Source organism: Topomyia yanbarensis, chromosome 1 (genome assembly GCF_030247195.1).
Source record: "Topomyia yanbarensis strain Yona2022 chromosome 1, ASM3024719v1, whole genome shotgun sequence".
In the NCBI taxonomy this organism is placed as follows: Eukaryota; Metazoa; Arthropoda; class Insecta; order Diptera; family Culicidae; genus Topomyia; species Topomyia yanbarensis.
The window spans coordinates 17094261-17118872 of NC_080670.1; the positions used below are offsets into that span (position 1 = coordinate 17094261).

Consider the following 24612-nt stretch of genomic DNA (forward strand, 5'->3'; position numbering starts at 1 on the left):
TTAGTGAATAACTAATTTGAATCCATGTTTTACAGGACCGAACAAAATCTTGAAGCGTCTCCAGGACACAACAGGCGATGAAACTCAAAAGTGTGTCCTCGAGATAAAGGTTGAGGACGAAGAAGCCGACGTGAAGTTCTACCTCGGTGACGACGAGATTACCAAGAACGACCGCATCGATATCGTGGCGACCGGTGACGGTACTCATCAGTTGATCTACAACAAGCTAGAACTGACCGATGCGGGTGAGATTCGCTGCGAATGCGGTCCACTGACAACCAAGTGTACGCTGAAGGTCAACAAGAAGGAAACGAAGCCGAAGTTCGAAGTTCCGCCCAAGGTGGAAACTCCGGCCAAGGCAGAGAAGGTTATGGAAATTCCATTCACCAGTAAGTATGAGCGTTCATTGCTGGGATTAGCTAAAACTGACAGTTTGTGCTTGAACTCTGTAACTGTAAGCACAATCTGTTCGTTGATCTTGGAAGTGTATTAAATGAACATTTCTATTTTTGAATCTACTGTGCAGCTGGTGAGTCACGCCAGTCTAAGGTCATCGCCAAAGTGTACAAAGATGGTAAACCGGTATCACCGGACGATGTTGATATAGTTGTAGAAAAAGATAAGCTCGTAATAAAATTCAAGAAAACCGAGTTCAAAGACTCTGGCGAATATAAAATTGTGCTGGAGAATGCCACTGGCACGGAGGAACACACTACCAGCGTTGTTTTCCAGGATATACCTCAGCCGCCAACCGAGATTCAGGTCGGGAACGTTTTCCAGACGCGTTGCGTCGTGAAATGGAAGGCGCCGGTAAATGATGGCGGATCACCACTTACCAAATATGTGCTGGAGCGACAGGACGTGTTCAAACGATCAGGTTGGGATGTCCTCCAGGACGTACCAGGTGATCAGACGAAATTTGCCGTCACCGACCTGAATCCTGGTCGACACTACAAGTTCCGTATCAAGGCGGTGAATAAAATGGGTGAATCCGATTATTGTAGCATGGAGGAAGACTTCATTGCCAAGGATCCATGGACTGAACCGGATCCACCGAGAGATTTGGTTATCTCCGACTGGGACAAAGACTTTGTTGAGCTTTCCTGGAAAGTTCCTGCATCCGATGGTGGAGCTCCTATCAAGAGCTACATCGTCGAGTATAAACCTTACACGGCTGCCAATTGGAAGAACTTTGAAGAGGTTGGACCTGATCAAACCAAAACAACTCTTCGTGGCCTGACGGAAGGTGAGACGTTCGAGTTCCGAGTGAAAGCCACTAACCAGGGAGGTGCCAGCAAACCTAGCAATAATACGGAACCTCTGAGAATCCGGGATAGGTACGTGAAGCCGTTCATTGAAGGTGAAGGCCTGAAACCGATCACGTTGAAAAAGGGCCATACAATCCGTTACTACATCCAGTACGGTGGAGAGCCAGAACCGGAGGTTGTCTGGGAAAAAGATGACATTCTCATAATTTGTGACTCCGAGAAGCGAAAAACTATCGATGTTGAAAGTTCTTCCACGACACTCCAGGTCAGACATGCTGTTCGAGCCGATTCCGGTAGCTACAAACTGAAACTCAAGAACAGCAGTGGAGAGTTCGTCACTTCGGCCAAGGTTTTGGTCTTGGATGTGCCAACTCAGCCTATTGGTCCGATTAAAATTGAAAAGGCTAGATCGAACCATGTGGTCATCAGCTGGCAACCCCCGGAGGATACGGGAGGTTGCCCATTGACAGGCTACCTGCTGGAGAAAATGGATGTGGAAAACGGGACTTGGTTGCAGGCCGGAGAATGTAGCGCCGATCAACTCACCTTCGACTTCCAGCATTTACAAAAAGGAAGAAAGTTTGAGTTCAGAGTTAAGGCCTATAACAAAGAAGGTGAATCGACCCCGTTGGAAACACTGCTGGCGGTAAAAACGGTCAATCCATACGGTAAGTCTTGTGGTGAAACTATGTTACGTATGTGTCATTCTTTCTTTCGACTCCTGAGTCATATCTGTCTAAATCTACCATCTGTCCACTGAAACGTTGATATAGTTGTGAGACTAGCTTAACACTTTGCTCTACCCAAATGCATTCTACATCGTACCTTTTACTCTAATCATTGCGTAAACAGATCCTCCCGAGGCTCCTGGCAAGCCATTTGTCGATGACTACGGTATTGATTTCGCTGAGCTGAAATGGGAAGCTCCGGAGAAGGACGGTGGTCGCCCGATCACGCACTACATCGTTGAGTTTAAGAACAAGTTCCTGTCGGACTGGACTGAGTGTGCCAAAACCGAAACGCCCGATACTGTCTGCAAGGTTCCGAATCTGAAGGCCAAAGTAATCTACCAGTTTCGGGTCCGTGCCGTGAACAAGGGTGGAGCTTCTAAGGCTTCGGAACCCAGTGACAACCACACTGTTAAACACAAATACCGTGAGTATCGTTTGAAAGCTATAGGTTCGCTCACTTTTAGTTATAAGCTGTCAATTCGCGCGCGCGTAATGTTTTGCTTTGATAATGGTTCCGCGTAAGTATGATGCTTTCCCCCTGTTCGAGGGAACATTACACAAAAAGGTTATAAAGTTTTGCCACGTAAGAATAAGGTTCGTTGCTAATCCCCTTCACACATCTAAGCTTTGTCAAATTCGTGTATTCAAACACAGTGAAACCTCGCATCGACCGAACTAATCTGAAGAACGTCACGATCAAGGCTGGCAAGTCTCATCTCTGGTCTGCGGACGTTAAAGGTGAACCAGAGCCGGACATCATCTGGAGCTGGCGAGATAACATTCCACTCACGGTAACCGAGAACATTAAGATCGAGAATGGAAACTACCACACGAACTTCTCGATCAAGGAAGCCAAACGTGCCGATACGGGAAAGTACAAAATTACCGCCCAGAATGCTTCCGGTAAGGATGAAGAGGAAGTGGAATTGGTGGTGCTAGGTTCACCCGGAAAGTGTCAAGGTAAACTGGAAATTTCGAATGTTACCAAGAAGGGCCTGAAACTGAAGTGGAAAAAACCGGCTGACGATGGAGGTTGCCCAATTACAGAGTACAAGATTGAAAAGCTAAAGAATCGAAACGGCAAGTGGGTTCGATGTGGTACCGTCAAGGGAGGACCAGAAATACTGGAAGCAAACATTACCGGTTTGGATGAAGGTCAAACCTACAAGTTCCGCGTAATTGGCGTGAACTCCGAAGGCGAATCGGAACCACTGGAATCGGATGAAGTGGTTGCCAAGAATCCCTTCGACGAACCGTGGAAACCGGGTCAACCGGAGATTGTGGATTATGACAATAAGTCGGTGAAGCTAAAGTGGGCTCCTCCGAAGTCGGATGGTGGTGCTCCGATTCAGAACTACGTCGTACAGAAGAAGGAACGCTTCAAGGAGTGGGAAGATGTGCTCGAAGTTCCTGGTGGCGAATGTACGGCCACGGTTGAGGATTTGAAGGAGAACACGGAGTGTCAATTCCGCATCGTTGCTGTTAATAAGGCAGGCCGTTCGCCGGAATCGGATCCTACGAATACGCATAAGGTTAAATATCGTGCATGTAAGTATGGTTGCCGTCTTTCAAGGGTTCTATTCTCACCGTCGTCTCACCGAGTTGGGTTAGGGTAGAGCGAAAAGGCACAGAGAACAGACAGCCATAATCGAACAAATATGTTAATAAAATGTGTGTAAACTTTTGAATGAATATACGTTAAAACACTAGCACCACCACATCAGCTTATCCCAACTATCCGTCAAATCCATTTCGGTTTCGAACCAGTTCGAAATCCTGAATGGATTCAGTATGGAATGTGGCTCAAAGTAATCAACTGGTTCCGACTTAATCGGTTGATGAGGTTTGAGCAGGAATCCATTCGGAATCCACTCAGAAGTCCGAACCGGTTCCGGAATGGTTTGACTGGGTAGAGGTATAACCGCTACCAGTTCAGTCGAACTCAGCCACTGAAAACATGACGACAGTAGCGCACCTGGTGGAAATATCCCAACTACCTTCGAAACCGTTAGGGACAAGTTGAATGCTGAAGATGAATGTCTGTTCTCTATGGAAAAAGTGATCATCGCAGCCACATGGGTGATAGAAGTCACCTGGTAGAACGATTCCACCAAAACACTTTTTCTACCATTCCATGGTAGAAAAAGTGTTTTGGTTTTTTTTGGAAAAAATTGGGAACTTTTTGGTTGAGAAGTTTTTAGGTGTTGAGAAGTTGAGAAGTTTTTTGAAACAAGGTAGTTAGTGGATGACAGAAATTGGTGATTGACGCCATTTTAAAAAATCAAGATTGCGACTTCAGGAGAAATTTGAGGATTAACCTAGTTTTCAATTTCCAAGTTTTACTCCGACTGAGAGTTCCCCTACAGAGGAATTTTTCCCGACACCGATACCCGCTTTCTTGAGCCATTTAGCTCCCAGGTTTCTCGAGATTTACTCTGATAAAATCCGAGTAAACTACTCTACTCCGACTGAGAGTTCCCCGACGTCGAAATCCCTCTAGGTGCCGATGTTTGTTTCGTGAGCCAACTAGCCCCAGTCTATTGGAATCTACCCTACTACGAATTCCTCTTCGGTGGATTTATCCCAATCCCAGTACTTGTTTTCATGAGTCATTTAGCTGACCATTTCGTCCCGATTTGCTCGATCTAAGTCCCAGCGGTGGATTCTCAACTGGCCTGCTAGTAGGAGCCGAAACGGTCCAGCAATCCCGGGTGGAGCGTAGCTTCCGGTTCACTGGTACCCCACTGACCAGCTGCTGACTGTTCGACGTGATCTCCCAGTCCACGGAGGTGGATCTATCCTACTCATGAGCTACCCGGTAGGGTGTCGAGGTCGGTCCGCCGATTCCGGAGCCTGGCGTCCGGTTGACTGGCACCCCGCTGACTCGAACCTGGTGCTGCGTTGCATACTACTTAATTGGTCCCCGGCGGTGGATCTAGTCTACTCCGGCGGAATTGTTTGTTTCACGACTGCTTTCTAGTCCGTGGCGCTGCTTTATTGGTCGCTTTGCCACTTCTTCTGCAGCTCGGAGAGCATACTCGGCACTCCCAAATATGCTCATCGTGGCACATTTCTTCGTCGATATTGTCGACTGCCACGCCGGGCATACCCCGTCGAACTTCTTCGAACCTAGGACATTCAAAGACCACGTGTTCCGGCGTCTCTTGCATGTTCACACACCCCTGGCAAAGGAGTGACGAAGCATGTTCAAACCGATGCAGGTACTTCCGGAAGCATCCGTGCCTGGACAAAACTGTGTCAAATAGAAGTTAACCTCTCCATGCACCCAAGCCGACACATTTGGGATGAGTCATTGGGCCACCTTTCTTTGTCCACGTTGTCCCTCTCTTGCTGCCATTTAGCCATCGAGTCCGCTCGGACCAGTCTCCTTGCATTTCGCGTATTCCTCCGCTGGTAGCATTCCACGTCCTCATTATTGAGTCTGAGACACCCGTTAGGAGACGTCTTGTGCTGCATCTTGAACCTTCGATGCTCGGCATGTGCTTTACCATTGTTGTCCTCGCAGCCCTCTCACTTACATAGTCGAAGTGGCTGTTGTAATTCAACCGATCGTTGACCATCACACCCAGGTGCTTCAGCGAACACGTATCAATGGAATTGAGTATTCGCCGACGCTGATCCCGACGAGCTGGATTTTTTTTACGGTTGCTCACCTGCACTACCTCCGTCTTGTGTTGAGCCAGCCGCAACTTGACATTAGCCATCCAGGTTTTCACGATGTCTGTCGTTTCAGCCGTTAACATTTCCACTTTCTCGACGGTCTCGGCGATTATCGTTAGGACAACGCCATCTACAAAGCTGACGAGCTCGGCTCCCCTTGTTCTTTATATTCGAGAGCGTTGGGCTGAGTATGGGGCCCTGAGGAACTCCCGCCGTGCCCCAGATTTTCAATACTTTATGGTAACCAAAAGCCGCCAACTTAGAACTCAAGTCACTAATTTCGGCTATCTACTGACCACCTCCTGTTAAATGAAATTCATATTGATGACGATTTACAGTATGTTGTAGTAACCTGAAACCACCATCTACTGACCACACCCTTTTAAAGGACACCCATATTGATTATGGGTTCCAATATTTTGCGGTAACCAGAAACCGCCATCTTGGATTACAAGATCGCTTTCATAAGTATGTTATTACTTTATACTAAATTACGCCCGCTGCTAGACAACACTTCATGAATATTCGGATCAGTGACAGATGATTCTAGCAATCACTTTACACTTTCAAAATTGGGATTCTGAGAGTCACCTAGAGGACGACGGTCACATTAGCTGTCATCTCACCGTAAGTGACGCTCGGAATACCTCTTCGTGGGTGAGCTGACTGGCAAGTGAGAAGACGGTGACTGACAAGTGAGGTGAGGTGTGATAACTGTGAGAATAGAACCCCATTGATTGGGTTTGAGAGGACCACGAAGTATACATTTCTAATCTGCAGTGAAACCACGCATTGACCGTACGAACTTGAAGCCGATAGTCATTCGGGCTGGCAAGATGGTCCATTTCGATGTGAACGTGAAAGGTGAACCCGAGCCGGAGATTACATGGATTTTGAAGGAGAAGCAAGTATTCAACGATGATCACTGTGAAATCATCAACCAGAGCTACAACACCAAGTTCACGATAAAGGACAGCTTGCGAAAGCACAGTGGAGTGTATGAGATTCAGGCAAAGAACGAGCACGGTATGGACAAGGAAAAGGTTGAAGTCACGGTACTTTCAAGTCCTGGTAAACCGAAGGGACCGCTGGAAGTTAAGGACGTCACTAAGGATGGATGCAAACTTAAGTGGAAGAAACCGGACGATGATGGTGGTAAACCAATTACGGGATACGAACTGCAGAAGTACGATCAGAAGGTTGGACGTTGGGTTCCTATTGGTAAAGCTCCAGCAACCGCCGAAGAGTTCGACGTAACCGGACTCCAGGAAGGACAGCACTACAAGTTCCGGGTTAAAGCCATCAACGACGAAGGTGAATCGGAACCATTGGAGACGGACGAGTATGTGGTCGCTAAAAATCCATTCGATGTACCGAAGGCTCCAACGGATCTGACTATTAACGACTGGGATAATAGCTCCGTTAACCTGCAATGGAAACGTCCTTCGTCCGATGGTGGTGCTTCGATCACCGGTTACTTTATCGAGAAAAAAGAACGCGGAGAGACGAAATGGGAACCCGCGCTTACCACGTACAGTCCCGAGTGTCAGGCAAAGGTCGTTGACTTGCCAGAGAAACGAACCTACCAATTCCGTGTTAGTGCTATCAATAAAGCGGGCACTGGCGAGGCTTCCGATCCAACTAATTTCCATACTATCAAACATCGTTACCGTGAGTATAGAGCTGATTTCCTTTACAATGTTATGCAATCTTTCAGTATTAAATTCAATATGAATCATTCAACACTAAAACAGTCTTTGATTTCTTATTTAAACTAATAATAGTATTAAATAATTTTTAACGCGTAGATCCTCAACAATTGGGTGAGTGACACCTCCACTCAGCCGATTGATTTGATGGATCTAAAAGTTTCGCTTCTAATGGTCTGTCTTTTCACTCTAGTGCGTCCACGAATCGACCGTACGAATCTGGTGCCGGTTACAGTGAAGGCCGGTCTCTCGGTGCAGTACGACATCGACGTCGAGGGAGAACCGGCACCGACCGTGAAATGGTTCCGTGGGGACAAGGAGGTAGCAACCGATGCCGACTACAAGGTTGACAACGTTGATTACAACACGAAGCTGTTCATTGTGCGAGGTCGCCGTAATCTCAGCGGCAAGTACACAATCGTGGCAACCAACTCCCAGGGTGAGGATCGTGCGGAAGTTGAGATAACGATTCTTAGCAAACCAAGTACTCCCGAGGGTCCGTTGGAAGCGTCGGATGTGCACAAACATGGCTGCAAACTGAAGTGGAAACCTCCGCTAGATGATGGCGGTATGCCAATCGAGGGTTATGAGATTGAAAAGTTGGATCCACTCACCGGACAATGGATTCCGTGTGGTCAAAGCAGTACTCCGGAAGCGAACATTTCTGGCTTACAGGAAGGTAAGCAGTACAAATTCCGTGTCAAGGCTTTCAACAAGGAGGGTGACAGTGAACCGTTGGAGATGGAAACTGTAATCATAGCCAAAGATCCATTCAGTGTACCAAGCAAACCGGGTCGTCCAACGCCCACTAACTGGAGCAAGGACTTTGTAGAGCTGGAATGGGTCAAACCGAAATCGGATGGTGGTGCTCCCATTACTGAGTATATTATTCAAAAGCGCGACAAAGCTAGCCGTAAGTGGCAGGACGCAGCTACAGTCAGCGGTGATCGTACTCGTGGCGTTGTGGAGGATGTCGAAGAAGGACACGAGTATGAGTTCCGCGTGGTCGCCATTAATAAAGCGGGTCCATCGGAACCTAGCGATATATCGGACAGCGTAGTTGCTAGGCCGCGTTTCCTTGCTCCAAGAATTGACCGTAAGAATTTGAATAAGAAGATCCTTCGCAGCGGACAGCTGCTTAACGTTGAAGCGGATGTAACCGGTGAACCGGCGCCGAAGGTCACTTGGGAGCTAAGCGGAAAGGTGATTCTTGGCCGAGATGAAGATCGTGTGAGAGTGGACAATGAAGATTACAAGACTAATTTGATTGTAAGGAATCTGAAACGAGCTGACTCTGGTATGTACAAGGTTACTGCCAAAAACGATTCCGGTACAGACACCGTTGAAATGGAGCTGGTTGTGTTAGCGAAACCATCGAAATGCAAGGGTCCGCTCAAGGTATCGGATATGACGGCAGAAGGATGCAAACTAGCTTGGCAACCACCGGATGATGATGGCGGTGAACCGATTCAGGCTTACGTGGTAGAGCGAATGGATGTGGACAGTGGTCGCTGGATTCAAGTTTGTGAATCCCGTTTCCCAGAAGCAGATGTTACCGGCTTGCAGGAAGGCAAGGATTACATGTTCCGTGTCAAGGCTGTTAATAGCGAGGGTGAATCGGAACCATTGGAAACTGAGACCAGCGTTCGCGCAAAGAATCCTTACGATCCACCAGGTGCGCCTGGCAAACCGAAGCCTACCGACTGGTCCAGGAAGCATGTGTTCTTGGAATGGAATGAACCTGAAAGTGATGGCGGCGCTCCGATCACTAAGTACATTGTAGAAAAGAAGGACGTTAATAGTACCAAGTGGCAGAAGGCTCTTGAAACAGACGGACCTGTCAACAAAGCTAAGATTCCCGATCTTTTCGAAGGTACCACATATCAGTTCCGTGTGAAGGCCGTGAACAAAGGAGGACAAAGCCCGTACTCGCCGCTCTCGGAGCCGGTATTGGTAAAGGATCGATTTGCACCACCAAGAATCGATCGCACCACGCTCAAGAATCTAACCCTGAAGGGTGGCCAATCCTTGAAATTGGACTGTAAGATTAGTGGCGAGCCCGCTCCCACCAAGTATTGGTTGCTGAACAAAGCGCGAGTTGAGAAGGACAATCCCGATGTACGCGTTGAATTTGAGGATTACCGTGCTAAACTTACCATAAGTGGGGTAACTCGGGCCCATAACGGCATTTACGAAATCAAGGCTGAAAATGCATCAGGTTATGATGAAGTGCAGATTAACATTACCGTGCTAGATAAACCAACTGCTCCGGAAGGACCGCTTAAGGTATCGAACGTACATAAGGAAGGATGTTCGCTAAAATGGAACCCGCCACTGGACGATGGTGGCGTTCCGATCGATCACTACAACGTGGAAAAGTTCGATAAAGAAACTCAACGCTGGGTTCCGGTTGGAAGAACTGCCGATACTCATATGGATGTCACCAACTTGGAACCAGGACAAGAGTATTTGTTCCGTGTTTCGGCCGTTAACGATGAAGGAGTTTCGGAGCCGTTGGCCACCGAACAGTACATGGTCGCCAAGAATCCCTTCGACGAGCCGGGAAAACCAGGAACTCCGGAAGCATTCGACTGGGACAAGAACTTCATCGAACTGCGCTGGACTCCACCGATGAGCGACGGTGGCTCGCCGATTACCAAGTATATCGTGGAGAAGCGCGAACACGGAACCATCAAATGGATCAAGTGTGCTGAAGTAATCGGGAACAAGTGTGAAGCCAAGGTGACGGATCTGAATGAAGGCGAAGTTTACGAGTTTAAGGTGCGCGCTCTCAACGAAGCTGGTCCGGGCGTTTGGAGTGATCAGAGCAAGCCAATCACTGCTAAGCCAAGAAAACGTAAGCTCGATTGTGTTGCGTTGATACTGCAAGGTCTAATTGGAATTGTTCTATTCTAGTTGCACCGAAGATCGATCGTAGAAATCTGAAGAATCTGAGTGTGGGAATTGGAGAACCGTTCGGATTTGACGTTAAGATTTCCGGAGAACCGGCACCGGATGTTGATTGGACGATCAACGATCGTATGGTGACGGTTACTACTACTCGTACGATCGACAACGTTCCGTACAACAGTAAATTTGTCAACACCAATCCGGACCGTAGAGATTCGGGCAAGTACGTGATCAAGGCAACCAACAAGTTCGGTAGCGATCAGGTTGAGATTACGGTTACGGTGAGATGTAAGTATTGACTCATTTTGATTGAGGGTGGTTTGTATTGATTGATTTGCTTTTAATTTCAGCCAAACCAAGCATTCCTGAGGGTCCACTAGAGGTGAAGGACATGACCAAGGACAGTTGTCGGTTGGAGTGGCAGAAACCTAAAGACGATGGAGGTGTTCCAATCGATCATTACGTTATCGAGAAGTTCGACCCAGACAATGGCATTTGGATGAGCGCTGGCAAAACCGATGGACCTATCACTGAATTCCCGGTTGAAGGTCTGGTGCCTGGTCATCGCTACAAGTTCCGCGTGAAGGCAGTGAATCCTGAGGGCGAGTCCGAACCTTTGGAGACAACTGGAACCGTGCTGGCGAAGGACAGCTTTAGTAAGCCTTTACAACTGAATCCTTTCTATCATAACTAAAATTCTCCTACTCCACAGCTGTGCCTGATACTCCAAGTGCTCCAACTGTCGCCGACTGGTCGGAGAATCATGCCGTTCTGAAGTGGCCGGAACCGGACGATGGCGGCAGCCCTATCACTGGGTACATCATCGAAAAGAAGGATAAATACAGTCCGATCTGGGAGAAGGCTCTGGAAACAAGCTCCCCAGCTGCGACTGCTACCGTGGGTGGTCTCGTGGAAGGCAACGAGTACCAGTTCCGCGTAATCGCGGTCAACAAGGCCGGTCAATCTGATCCATCGGATTCGAGCCGTACCTTCACCGCCAAGCCTCGATTCGCTCCACCAAAGATCGATCGCAGAACCATTCGGGATGTATCGATTTCCGCCGGATCAATGCTTAAATTTGACGTGACCGTGTTTGGCGAACCAGCTCCCAAGTGCGAGTGGCGCATCAACAAAGCTACCATTCCGAGTGATAAGCGGGTGGAAGTATTGAACACGGACTACAATTCCAAATTTATTATGCGTCCGGCGAATCGCGGAGACTCGGGTGATTATGAAATAACGGCAACTAACTCATCCGGTCGCGATCAGGTGTGTGTTCAGGTGGTCGTAACTGATAAACCAGGACCACCAGAAGGACCGCTGCAGGTTTCAGACATCACAAAAGAAAGCTGTAAGCTGAAATGGAAGCGTCCACGTGACGATGGTGGTTGCGATATTGAGTACTACCAGATCGAGCGCTTCGATGATGACGCCAATGCGTGGGTTCCACACGCTCGCGCTGTCGAAACCACTGCCGATATCAGTGGTTTGCAGAATGGAAAGAAATACAAATTCCGCGTCAGTGCAATCAATGCCGAGGGCGAGTCTAAGCCGCTGGAGCAAGCCGGAGACTTTATCGCGAAGAATCCCTTCGACGAACCATCGGCTCCACGCGATTGCAAAGCCACCGATTGGGGTCCAGAATTTGTCAAGTTGGCCTGGCAGCCACCCGTTAGTGACGGTGGCTCTCCAGTCACCGGTTATGTTGTGGAAGTCAAAGACAAGTACGGCGAATGGGAGAGGAAGATGCAAGTTCCCGCAACTGCCACCGAAGCTACCGTACCCGATCTTATGGAAGGCCAAAAATACGAGTTCCGCGTTCGTGCAATTAACGATGCCGGTCCAAGCGATCCAAGCAACGCTACTCCTCCGATTATCTGTAAACCGAAGAATCAACCACCAAAGATCGATCGTACCAATCTGATTGATGTGCGAATCAAGGCCGGCAACAACGTGGTGTTTGATGTTAAAGTCAGTGGTGAACCAGTACCGACAACCCGGTGGGCACTGAACAAACGTGAGCTCAAGCAAAACGAACGCTTCAAGATTCAAAATTATGACTACAACACGAAGATAACAGTGCGTTCGGCAACTCGGGCGGAATCTGGAACCTACACGATTGAAGCCGAGAACGAAAACGGTAAGGATACTGCCAATGTATTCGTTACCGTGTTGGATGTTCCAAGCCCACCGGGCGGACCGCTTAAGGTAGATGAAATTACTGCGAACGGAGCAATTCTGGAATGGCGAGCACCCGAGGATGACGGTGGACTACCAATTGATAACTACATTATCGAGAAACTGGATGAAACCAAGGGAACCTGGGTGTATGCTGGTGATTCGGGCAGTAACAAATGTAAGGCTGAAATCGATGGGCTCATCGATGGTCATACGTATAAGTTCCGCGTACGTGCACAGAACAAAATGGGCAAATCCGAGCCTCTATCGATGGCTAACGCCGTCCTGGCTAAGAACCCATTCCGCGCACCAAGCCGGCCGGAGAGTGTAGTTATCAAAGATTACGACAAGGACTACGTCGATCTGGAATGGAAGACTCCAGAAAACGATGGCGGTGCTCCGATTACCGGGTACGTTGTTGAGAAACTTAGCAAATACTCTGGAGATTGGGAGAAATGTGCCGAAGTTGATGCCGATTGCAATACGGCCAAGGTACCGGATTTGATCGAGGGAGCTGCCTATCAGTTCCGTGTCAAGGCGGTCAATCGTGCCGGTGAAGGCGAGGCAAGTCGACCTACAGAATCTCACATTGCGCGTAGCAAGAATCAACCACCAAGAATCGATCGGAATTCGTTGTCCAACGTAAAAATACGTGCCGGGCTTACGTTCGAGTTCGACGTTCCGGTGCAGGGAGAGCCGGTTCCGGCTAAAGAATGGTCTCACAAGGACAACATGATCATCAATACCGATCGTATTAAGGTTGTTTACGAGGACTACCGGACCAAGATACGTGTCATGGATGTGAAACGCGGGGACAGTGGAGTTTATACATTGACGGCGAAGAATAAGAACGGTGTTGATATTGCTGATGTTAACGTCATTGTTCTGGATATCCCAGCTCCTCCCGAAGGACCCATCCGGTTTGAGAATTTGTCGAAGAACGGCGTAACACTGATGTGGCGCCCGCCGAAGGATGATGGAGGTTCGGAAATTCTGCACTACGTCGTTGAGAAACTTGATACTGATCAGCTTCGATGGATTCCTGTGGGAGAAACTATTTCTACGAAGATTCGTCCAGACAACCTGATTGAAGGTCATTCGTACCAATTCCGTGTCCGGGCTGTGAACAAACAGGGCGAATCTATTCCACTGGCAACTTCACAACCAATCACTGCTAAAGATCCGTACACTAAACCCGACAAACCAGGTAAGCCTGTTGTGGTGGATTGGAGCGATAACCATGTGGACTTGGAATGGCCCATTCCGAAGAAGGACGGTGGCTCACCAATCACTAGCTACATCGTTGAGAAGAAACCTCGCTATGGCGACTGGAAATTCGCCGGAGAATTCACCGAGTTATACAAACCATCCGCCAAAATAAAGGATTTGACCAAAGATGAAGAGTACGAGTTCCGTGTGTGCGCTGTTAACAAGGCGGGAGTTGGAGATCCTAGCGAGTCATCCGATCCAGTTGTTTGCAAGTCACGATTCGTGCCACCACACTTCGACAAGAACGCTCTGAAGGACTTGATTGTACCGGTTGGTAAGAAGATCGCCTATAACGTTACCGTTGAGGCCTCACCAAATGTGACCGCCACATGGAAGCGAGATGGCGTCATTATTCCGGAGTCGCAGAGAGTGATTCGTGAGGCTTACAACAATGAAGTTTCCTTAGAAATTCCTTTCTCGGTTCGTGATGATTGTGGTATGTACACTTTGATCGTGAAAAATGAATGCGGAGAATACTCTGCTTCCGGTCATGTCACGGTCCTTGATAAACCATCTCCACCGGAGGGGCCGTTGCGAATTAGCAATATCACAACCGAAGGATGCCGCCTGGAATGGAAAATACCGAAAGACGACGGAGGTAGCCCGATTACTCATTACGTGATCGAAAAGATGGACATGTCGCGAGGTACCTGGTCAGCTGCTGGAATGAGCACTTCTTTGATCAACGAAATATCTCGCTTGATTCACAACAAACGTTACTCGTTCAGAGTTAAGGCCGTCAACGAGATCGGCGAATCGGAACCGTTGGATTCGTCCAATCCAATTGTGGCGAAGAACGACTTTGAAGAACCATCACAGCCACCTAAACCACAGGTCGTCGACTGGGATGCTAACTCGGTTAGTTTGGAATGGAACCCACCTAAATCCGATGGAGGCGCTCAGATAACCGAGTACATCGTGCAGAAGAAGGAAAAAGACAGTCCTTACTGGAGTACGGCTGGACGTGTGCCTGGAATTCAGCGCAATCTGAAGGTTCCAGATCTGGCTACAGAAACGGAATGGGAGTTCCGAGTTATTGCCGTTAACGCTGCCGGAGAATCCGAACCATCGGATGCTTCGGATGCCGTTCTTACCCGTTCGCGATTCATTGCTCCAAAGATCGTTACTCCGATGCGTGATATGGTTGTCAAGGCTGGACTTATCTTCCATTTGGATGTTAACTTCACGGGTGAACCGGTTCCCGATGTTACCTGGACGCTGAACGGAAAACCGGTTGAGACCGATAAGCGCACGACCCTGACTGCTGTTGGTCATCATACCATCGTGCATACTGTCAACTGTAATCGGGGTGATTCCGGAGACTACAAACTAGTAATTAGCAATTCCAGTGGAAAGGATGAAGGAAGTTTCCATCTCACTGTATTGGATCGACCAGATCCACCGGAGGGCCCAATGAACTACGAAGAGATCACGGAAAAAAGCGTTACAATCTCCTGGAAACCACCGACGGACAATGGTGGTTCGGAGATTACTGGTTACGTTGTGGAGAAGAAAGATCTTACCCATGGTGGAGGTTGGGTACCGGCGGTGGCATACGTCAGTCCAAAATACACCCATACTGTTGTTCCACGTTTGAACAAAGGCAACAAGTACGAATTCCGTGTTATGGCTGAGAACTTGCAGGGACGTTCCGATGGTCTTGTAAGTAAACATCCGGTCGTCGCTAAGGATCAATTTGTTCTTCCTGGACCTCCAACGAAACCGGATATTACCGACAGCGGCTATGATCAAATTACGCTCACTTGGAAACCACCGATTAGTGATGGAGGTTCCCGGATTACTGGATATAACATCGAGCGTCGTGACGCTGCTACTGGACGTTGGATTCAGGCTAACAAATATCCAGTGCCGAATATTGAGTTCACTGATACTGGCGTGATTAAGGGTCACCAATACGATTACAGAGTATCGGCTGTTAACGCTGCTGGACAGGGAGCGCCAAGTGACATTTCGAACAAGTGCTGGGCCAAACCAATGCAGCAAGCTCCATCTCTCAACCTGGACAGCTTCGGAAAGAGAAAGATCAAGGTTCGTGCAGGCGAGCCGATCGTTCTTACCATACCCCTGGTTGGAGCTCCAATTCCGAAAGTCGAATGGTTCCGTGGTGGCGTTAAGGTACCTGAAGGCTCCCGGGTATCTATCGATACCAACAGTGAACATACGGTGTTCCGTGTGGATAAGAGCGATCGCAAAGATTCAGATACCTACAAAATCAAGGCTTCCAATCAGTACGGTGAGGATGTTAAGGACTTCGAAGTTATTGTCGTCGATCGGCCACAGCCTCCCAGGAATGTGTTTGCTTTGGAGACTACACAAGACACGGTTACTCTCAACTGGGATCCACCGAAGGACGACGGAGGTTCGGAAATTACCGGCTACAGTATCGAATACAAAGAGTTTCCATCGGACAACTGGAAAATGGTTTACGGCACAGTACCTCGTTGCTCACATACGATCAAGCATCTCACGGAAAATCACGAGTACATATTCCGTGTCCGAGCAGAGAACATCTACGGTGCATCGGAGCCAACGGAGAGCAAAACCATTTCGCCGAAGAGTCCGGATCCACCGGCAGCGGTCGACAAACCTGTCATTGATGATTACACACCAAACTCATGCACAATTTCCTGGAAAGCTCCACGAGTTCAAACTCGGCCTGTTGTTGGGTACATTGTCGAGAAACGTGAACGTGGAACCGGCGAGTGGGTACAGGTTAACAACTATCCAACTGTCAATCTTACATACACCATTCCCGATCTCGTGGAAGGCTTCCGTTATGAGTTCCGTGTCAAAACCGTCAACGACGTCGGATGCAGCAAACCCAGTGAACCGACCGATCCCATCACTGCCCAACATCAACGCAAACGTCCAAATCAACCCGACCCGCCATCGATTGATAAAATCACGCGGAACAGTGTAACGCTCTCGTGGCGTACACTGCGTAGAGATGCTAAGGAAAAGATCCGAGGATACATTGTGCAATACCGATTTAAGGATGAAGAGAAATGGCTTGACGCTAACACCATGGACGATTTGATATCTGAACAATCGTACCGCGTGGAAAACCTAGAGGAAAACAAAGAATACCAGTTCCGACTCATCGCTGTCAACGATATCGGATCATCGGATCCGTCTCGTCCAAGTATCACCGTTATTCTGCAGGAGCAGCCTAACAAACCGATGATGGATCTTCGAAACGTGCGCGATATTACCGTCCGTGCTGGTGAAGATTTCAATATTCATATTCCGTACACTGCTTTCCCGAAACCGGTCGCTAGCTGGTTTGCCAACGACGAAGCGCTTGATGATAGCGATTCGCGTGTCCACAAACAACTTACGGATGAAGCCGCCATCATTGTTGTCACCAATAGTAAACGTACAGATTCAAAGCAGTACCGGTTGATGCTGAAAAATCCATCTGGGTACGATATTGCTACCTGCAACGTTAAGGTATTGGATAGACCGTCCAAACCGGAGAATATTGCCGTTGAATCGTATGGCGGTGAACATCTGATTCTATGCTGGAATCCACCACTGGATGATGGAGGCTCCCCTGTTACCAATTACGTTGTCGAAAAGAAGGACAAGAGTTCAGCCAACTGGACCAAGGTTAGCAGCTACTGTACCAGCACATTCCTCAAGATTCGCAACCTGCGCATCAACCAGCAGTACGACTTCCGAGTGTGCGCCGAAAACAAATACGGTCTATCCGAACCGGCCCAATCAGACTCTATTGTGGCAAGACATCCGTTCGATGTGCCAACACAACCTGGAACGCCAACTCGTATGGATACGACAGAAGATTCTGTTACCATTACCTGGGCGAAACCGGCCAGCAATGGTGGATCACCAATCACGCACTACGTCGTCGAGAAGCGTTTGGCTGCCGAAGGTAACTGGACCAAGGTGCAGCAGGGCACACTCAAGGACCTGGTCTGTAAGATTGCTGGTCTGTCTGAAAACCGTGAATATGTCTTCCGCGTTGCTGCTGTCAATGCCGCTGGGCAAAGTCCGTTCAGTTCAGCATCGGATCCGATTATGGTTACGGCAGCATTCACCGCTCCGAAGATTACATCCGACATTGGAATGCGTGATATCACTGTCATTGCTCGGGATCCGTTCAAAATCATTGTTCCGTATACGGCAATTCCAAGGCCTGACGCCTTCTGGCTGGTTAATGGAAACGAAGTTTCCAAGAATGAGAGAATCGATCTGTTGGTTACCGATACGGAAGCTGTTTTCAAGAATGATTCGGCCAAGCGGTTGGATACTGGAAGCTACACGATTCACTTGGTCAACTGTGTTGGAAAGGATACTGCTTCGTGTCGGGTGCTGGTTGTTGATAAACCTACTCCACCGATCGGTCCTCTGGAGGTTACTGAGATCACACCGGAGTCCTGTACGTTGTCTTGGAAGGTTCCACTGGACGATGGAGGCAGTCCGATCACAAACTACATTGTTGAACGCTACGAACCTCTGGGATATTGGACCAAGGCCAGCAGTTTCGTGCGCTCAACTCATTACGATAACATGGGCATGGAAGCCAACAAGCCGTACAGCTTCAGAGTTCGTGCTGAAAATCAGTACGGAATTAGCGATCCGTTGATTTTGGAAGAACCGATTATCGCCCGCTATCCATTTACCGTACCAGATCCACCGAATCCACCGCGTGTTTCCGACTGGGATGCGAACTATGTCACCGTTACCTGGGAGCGACCGCTTATGGATGGAGGCTCGCGTATTCAGGGCTACCGTTTCGAGTACAGAGATGTTACGGACAGTTCATGGATTGTGTGCAATTTCCTCATCAAGGACAATTCCTATCAAGTGTACAACCTGCTACCTGGCCGAGAGTACGAGTTCCGCGTTCGTGCTCAAAATGCTGCCGGTGTAAGCAAGCCATCGGCTTCTTCGAAGAAGTTCAAGATCCACACCAAGATCACCGCACCAGCTGCACCAGGAGCCCCGGCAATCATTAAGGTTGGAAAGAGCTTCGTCGATCTTAGCTGGACTCCACCGGCTAGCGATGGTGGATCGCGAATTACCGGATACTATGTGGAGCGTCGTGACGTTGGTGGAGCTCGCTGGGTTAAATGCAACGAATCGAACATCCCGGTTACCGAGCTCACCGTTAGCAATCTCATCGAAGGTGGAGTGTATGAGTTCCGTGTGTACGCTGTCAACAACTATGGAGTTTCTCCACCATCTGTCGAGACGCGATCAGTCAGAATCGGTGAACAGCTGGACACCGAAAAACCGGAATGGGTCAAGAGGTTGAAGTTCAGCCTGGTACCATTGGGAAAATCTGTGCAGTTAACTTGCGAAGCGCACGGCAAACCGGAACCAACTTGCAGATGGTTACGCAACGGCAAGGAAATTACTCATGGTGGTCAGTTTGCCTTGGAGAGTAAGAATGGTGTATTCTCCTTGCACATTTCGAATGTCACCTACCGTGACGAAGGTGATTATACTTGTGAGGCTATTAACTTCGTTGGTGTCGTTCACACAACGGCAGCGGTCAAGATCGGTGTTCCACCGAAACTGGTCAACATTCCGTCGGATGTGTATCTGATCAAGGGAGAGAATTCCAAAATCAAGCTGGCTTTCAGCGGAGATCAGCCAATGGAGGTTAACATTTCGAAGGATCGTGAGAAGTTGATTGAAACTGATCACATCAAATACACTGTGTTCGATGACTACGCGGTTATCTACATTCGAGATGTGGACGATAGCGATAAGGGAGTGTACTTGGTCAACTTCAAGAACGACAGCGGTAGTGTGTCTTGTAACGTCAACGTGCATGTTACCGGTCTGCCTGGACCACCAACAGGACCGCTGCTCATTAGTCACGTAACGAAGAACATGTGCACGGTGTCATGGAAACCACCAAGTCACGACGGTGGCCGTAAGGTTACTCATTACGTTGTAGAGCGTCGTGACATCAAGTCGCAACACTGGCTAATTGTATCAAACTATGTCAAAGAATCGCAGTTGATCATCAAGGGATTGATCGAGTTTTCGGAGTATCTGTTCCGAGTATCTGCCGTTAATGAAAATGGCATGGGACCAGCTCTGGAAGGTGTCGATCCCATCAAAGCCCGTGGACCATACGATTTACCGTCGCCACCTGGTATCCCGATTATCCACGAAGTAGGAGGCGATTTCGTCAACCTGGAATGGGAGAAACCCGTTTCTGATGGTGGCTCTCGCATTCAGGGATACTGGATCGAGAAGCGCGAACAAGGAAGCGAAACCTGGCAGCGCGTTAACACTGTGTCATGTTCTATATGTACAATTAACTGTCCGAATCTGGTGGAAGGACGATTCTACGAATTCCGTGTAGCCGCACAGAACGAAGTTGGTGTTTCTGAGTTCTCGAAGGCTTCACAACTGATAAAGGCCGAAGATCCAGATGTTTGCAAGCCTCCGGAGATCGTCAAGCCATTGAACACGCTGACCTGCGTGCAGAACAGGAATGTTGAGTTCACATGCAAGATCACCGGCGTTCCAAGACCGAAGATCACCTGGCACAAGGGAGCTCGCGAAATCTGCTCCGGAGCCCGGTACTACATGTACAGTGATGGAGACATGCACCACCTGGCTATCAACGACGTTTTCGGTGAAGATGCTGACGAGTACACTTGCCGTGCAGTCAACAAGGGAGGCATCAAATCTACGAAAGCCTCACTCGTCATTAAATCGCCACCGAAACTTAATGTACCGCCACGATTCCGGGACACTGCCTTCTTCGATAACGGTGAAAATATTGAAATCAAGATACCATTCACCGGATTCCCGAAACCAAGATGCCACTGGACTCTCAAGGGCGAACAGATCGAATCCGGTAGTCACTATCACATCGAAACTCGTGAGCGTCACACTGTGCTAACCATTCGCGATGGAACTCAGCTTGATTCGGGCACCTACACTATTACGATCGAGAATGAGCTTGGTCAGGACACGGCTGATATTAACATTCAAATCAGCGATCGTCCGGATAAACCAAGAAACCTCACGGTTGACCAAATTGGACTGGACCACGTCACTCTCAGCTGGTTGCCACCGGCTTGGGATGGAGGAGCAAGCATTACGAATTACATCGTTGAAAAGCGAGAGGTTCCATTGTCGACTTGGATTCGTGCTGGTACTACTCGATTCAACCAACTCATCATTCCGCATTTATCCCCTGGACACAAGTATGAATTCCGAGTGTTTGCCGAAAATGTGTACGGTCGTTCGGAGCCTTCGGATCAAACCGAGTTGGTTAGTTTGAAGGATCTGGGCATTAAGCCAGCTAAGCGTGTCAAGTATGAACTGGATGAGAACGGCAAACCTAAACGACAAGGCAAACGTGAGCCAATCTCCGACTATGATTCATATGTGTTTGACGTGTACTCCAAGTATCACCCGAAACCGGTGGAAATTTCCAACAAGAGTGTGTACGATTTGTACGAGATTCTGGAAGAAATTGGAACTGGTGCATTTGGTGTGGTTCATCGCTGCCGTGAACGCAAGACCGGTAACGTGTTCGCCGCCAAGTTTATCCCTGTGTCTACCAGCTCCGAACGTGACTTGATCCGTAAGGAAATTGATATCATGAACCAGTTGCATCACCGTAAATTGATCCACCTGCATGATGCGTTTGAAGATGACGATGAGTTCGTGTTGATCTATGAGTTCTTGTCTGGAGGTGAACTCTTCGAACGCATTACCATGGAAGGTTACAGCATGTGCGAACAAGAGATTATCGAATACATGAAACAGATCTGCGAAGCCGTCAAGTATATGCACGAGAGAAACATTATTCATCTGGATATCAAACCGGAGAATGTCATGTGTCAGACTAGAAACAGTAACCAAGTGAAACTGATCGATTTCGGTTTGGCCACTCGTTTGAATCCGAATGAAATGGTCAAGATTTCAACGGGAACTGCCGAATTCGCTGCTCCTGAGATTGTTGAACGTGAACCGGTTGGTTTCTACACTGACATGTGGGCGATCGGTGTGCTGGCGTATGTATTAGTGAGTGGCCTATCGCCGTTCGCTGGCGAGACCGATATCGACACTCTGAAGAACATCAAGCAAGGTACTTGGGAGTTTGATGAAGTTGCATTCAAGGATGCATCCGAGGAATGCAAGGACTTTATCCGTCGTCTGCTGATCAAGAACACAGAGAAACGTATGACGGCCCATGAGTGTTTGACGCATGCTTGGTTGAGCGATGGCTATAACAGCTCCACTTCGTTGATCTCGATTGAACGCTACAAAACTATTCGTGATCATATTCGCAGGAAGTATGATGACTGGGCTTCATTCGTTCTACCACTTGGCAGATTGTCGGAGTACTCGGCCCTGCGCAAACTTCTTGTCACCAAGTACAAGATTCACGAGACCTCGTTCGACCGACGACAGGCTGCCCCACGATTCGTCATTCGCCCACAATCGGCCTTCTGCTACGAAGGACAGAGCTGCAAGTTCTACTGCCGTATTATTGGTGTGGCGACTCCAGTGGTGACCTGGTATCACAACAATCAAGAATTGAAGCAATCGGTGAAGTTCATGAAGCGTTACGCCGGTGATGATTACTACTTCATTATCAACAGAGTCAAGCTGGACGATCGTGGCGAGTACATCATTCGTGCTGAGAATCACTACGGAGCTCGCGAAGAGGTTATCTTCCTGAACGTGCACCCCATGTCTAAGCAGGTTCCAGTGTACAAGCCAGAAACGTTCACCGTTAGAAAACGCGAACCTAGCCCTCGTCCGCTGTGGCAGGAAGAATCGGATGCGGCACCAGTTTTCACCTTCGCTCTTCGTCCTCGTGTTATGCAGTGTAGAGATACCTGCAAGCTGTTGTGTTGTCTTAGCGGTAAACCTGTGCCCACAGTTAAGTGGTACAAGAACGGACGAGAGCTTAGCCGATACGAATACTCCATGACGCACACGGATGGTGTGGTGACCATGGAAATCATCGACACCAAGGTTGAAGATTCTGGAGAATACAAGTGTGTTGCTATCAATCCTCTTGGAAAGGCGGAAACAAGCTCCGTTGTGATCGTTGAAGATCGCCGCCGTTCGGATGTACCTCAGCAGAAAACGGAAACCAGAAGATCTTCGATCAAACGGCCAGAAATAAAGGCACCAGCTTCGAAGCAACTTGGACCACCGGATGCCCGCTCTAGACAGTCAACCCGCGAATTAATGCGTAAGTAGTTGCTATATTCCAAAACTCATCATAACACCGACTTTAAATGGCCTTTTTTTCATCGCAGCATTGCAATCCGACAGTTTAATGCACCCGCCAGAATTTACCAAGAAGCTGAAGGACGTCATCGCTTCGGATGGCGAACCACTACAGCTGAACTGCCACGTCAGCGGTGACCCACTTCCACAGATCGTGTGGACCAAGAACGGCAAAAAACTGACCTCTTCGGCCGTCATCGATATCAAGTACAAATCCGGCATCGCCAGTCTGCGAATCAACGAACTGTTCCCGGAGGATTCCGGTACCTACTTGTGTACGGCGAAGAACTCCATGGGAGAAACCTCTACGCAGTGTGTGCTTGATGTGAAGAGTAAGTTTCAGATCGGTTACCAACGATTGGCTGCAGAATGATTGGTTTTCTAATTTTCAGAGGGACCGAACTCGGCGGCTCGACCCGTCGACAAGAAGGGCGCTCAGGCGAAGGCTCCCATCATCAACAAGCATACCGAGTCCGGTTACTATAAGGACGGCTCGGAAGTTACGATCACCTGCCGTATATCTTGTCCGGATCCGTTCAATGTGATCTGGTTGCATGATAATCGCGAAATTAAAAACACCCCCGACTTTGAGTATCGTAACGACGGCGACCTTTATTCGCTGCACATCCCAGAAATCTTCCCCGAGGATGCTGGTACCTATACGTGCGAGGCGTTCAACAAGGGCGGAGAAAGTTTCAGTTCCTGTACCATTTCCGTACTCTCGCAGGGTGATCAGAAGGACAATGCGACCTTCGCCAAGTTCCCCGCTTCACTGAGTGTGCTGGACGGTGTGAAGGCCTCGTTCAGCTGTCAAACGTACGACGCCCCGACCAAGCTGGAATGGTACAAGGATGGTGAACCGATCAACGACTCCTCCAACCGGTACCAGTTTGTGAAGAAGGACAACAACTACTCCTTTACCATTGCCAAGTGTTCCTTCGAAGACATTGGCCAGTACCAGGTGCGGGCGGTGACGCGCCTCGGGGACGCTTTGGCTTCCTTCTCTGTCAATGTTAGTGCGTAGGGAATGTTTAGGCGATAAGATATTTAGGTTGTTAGCTAGGTAGACATAATGGAACAATCAATTTTTTGAAAGGAATAGTTTTTTTGTATCTTTTTGTTTTGTTTTGTTTAACTGTGCCGGAATCGGGTGAGTAACGCCATTTCTCGTCCTCTTGTATAAGTATATTTTTTTTGTAAAGTATTATTATTTATTTGCATCCAGAGCGGCACAAGTTAAAAGGCATTGATTTTTTAAATGTTGATAAAAAACGAAAACAAACAAAAAATAAACGAAACAGTTAATGAAAAGTGCGTGGCTTTTTTATTATTGAGCTCTTGTTGACCGGTCTCACGAACACTATCGCAGTTTCTTGGTTGAAAACAATCCTTTTGTTTATTATTTTCCACCACGCGGAAAATAATAAACATGGTAAAGTACTAAAATACAGTCGTGATTCACTAGTTGGGCCAAACCTTCTCTCCAACTAATGGATTTGATTCGCTAGTTGGACCGACTGACAGATGTCAGCAGCTCTCCAAAAGAGACGTTAGTAGTGTAAATGCATCTGTTCACATCTCTAATTATTGTCAGATTGATTG

General features: G+C 48.3%; 1 protein-coding gene across 5 annotated transcripts in view; it reads left to right on the forward strand.

Moving 5' to 3' along the window:
• LOC131677016 (twitchin) overlaps nucleotides 1–24321 on the forward strand; it is a 72565-nt gene extending 48244 nt beyond the window's left edge. For 3 of the 5 annotated variants that reach the window (XM_058956508.1, XM_058956509.1, XM_058956510.1), the window contains 11 exons: nucleotides 36–389; nucleotides 527–1936; nucleotides 2121–2423; nucleotides 2654–3547; nucleotides 6461–7351; nucleotides 7583–10246; nucleotides 10306–10587; nucleotides 10650–10955; nucleotides 11012–22972; nucleotides 23040–23342; nucleotides 23403–24321. In XM_058956508.1, coding sequence (XP_058812491.1) covers nucleotides 36–389; nucleotides 527–1936; nucleotides 2121–2423; nucleotides 2654–3547; nucleotides 6461–7351; nucleotides 7583–10246; nucleotides 10306–10587; nucleotides 10650–10955; nucleotides 11012–22972; nucleotides 23040–23342; nucleotides 23403–24034 — 20000 coding nt within the window. In that variant the 3' untranslated portion in view covers nucleotides 24035–24321. The remainder of the gene's footprint in view (nucleotides 1–35; nucleotides 390–526; nucleotides 1937–2120; nucleotides 2424–2653; nucleotides 3548–6460; nucleotides 7352–7582; nucleotides 10247–10305; nucleotides 10588–10649; nucleotides 10956–11011; nucleotides 22973–23039; nucleotides 23343–23402) is intronic. The other 2 variants (XM_058956511.1, XM_058956512.1) reach the window with 2 other exon arrangements.
• The last annotated feature ends 291 nt before the right edge of the window (nucleotides 24322–24612 follow it).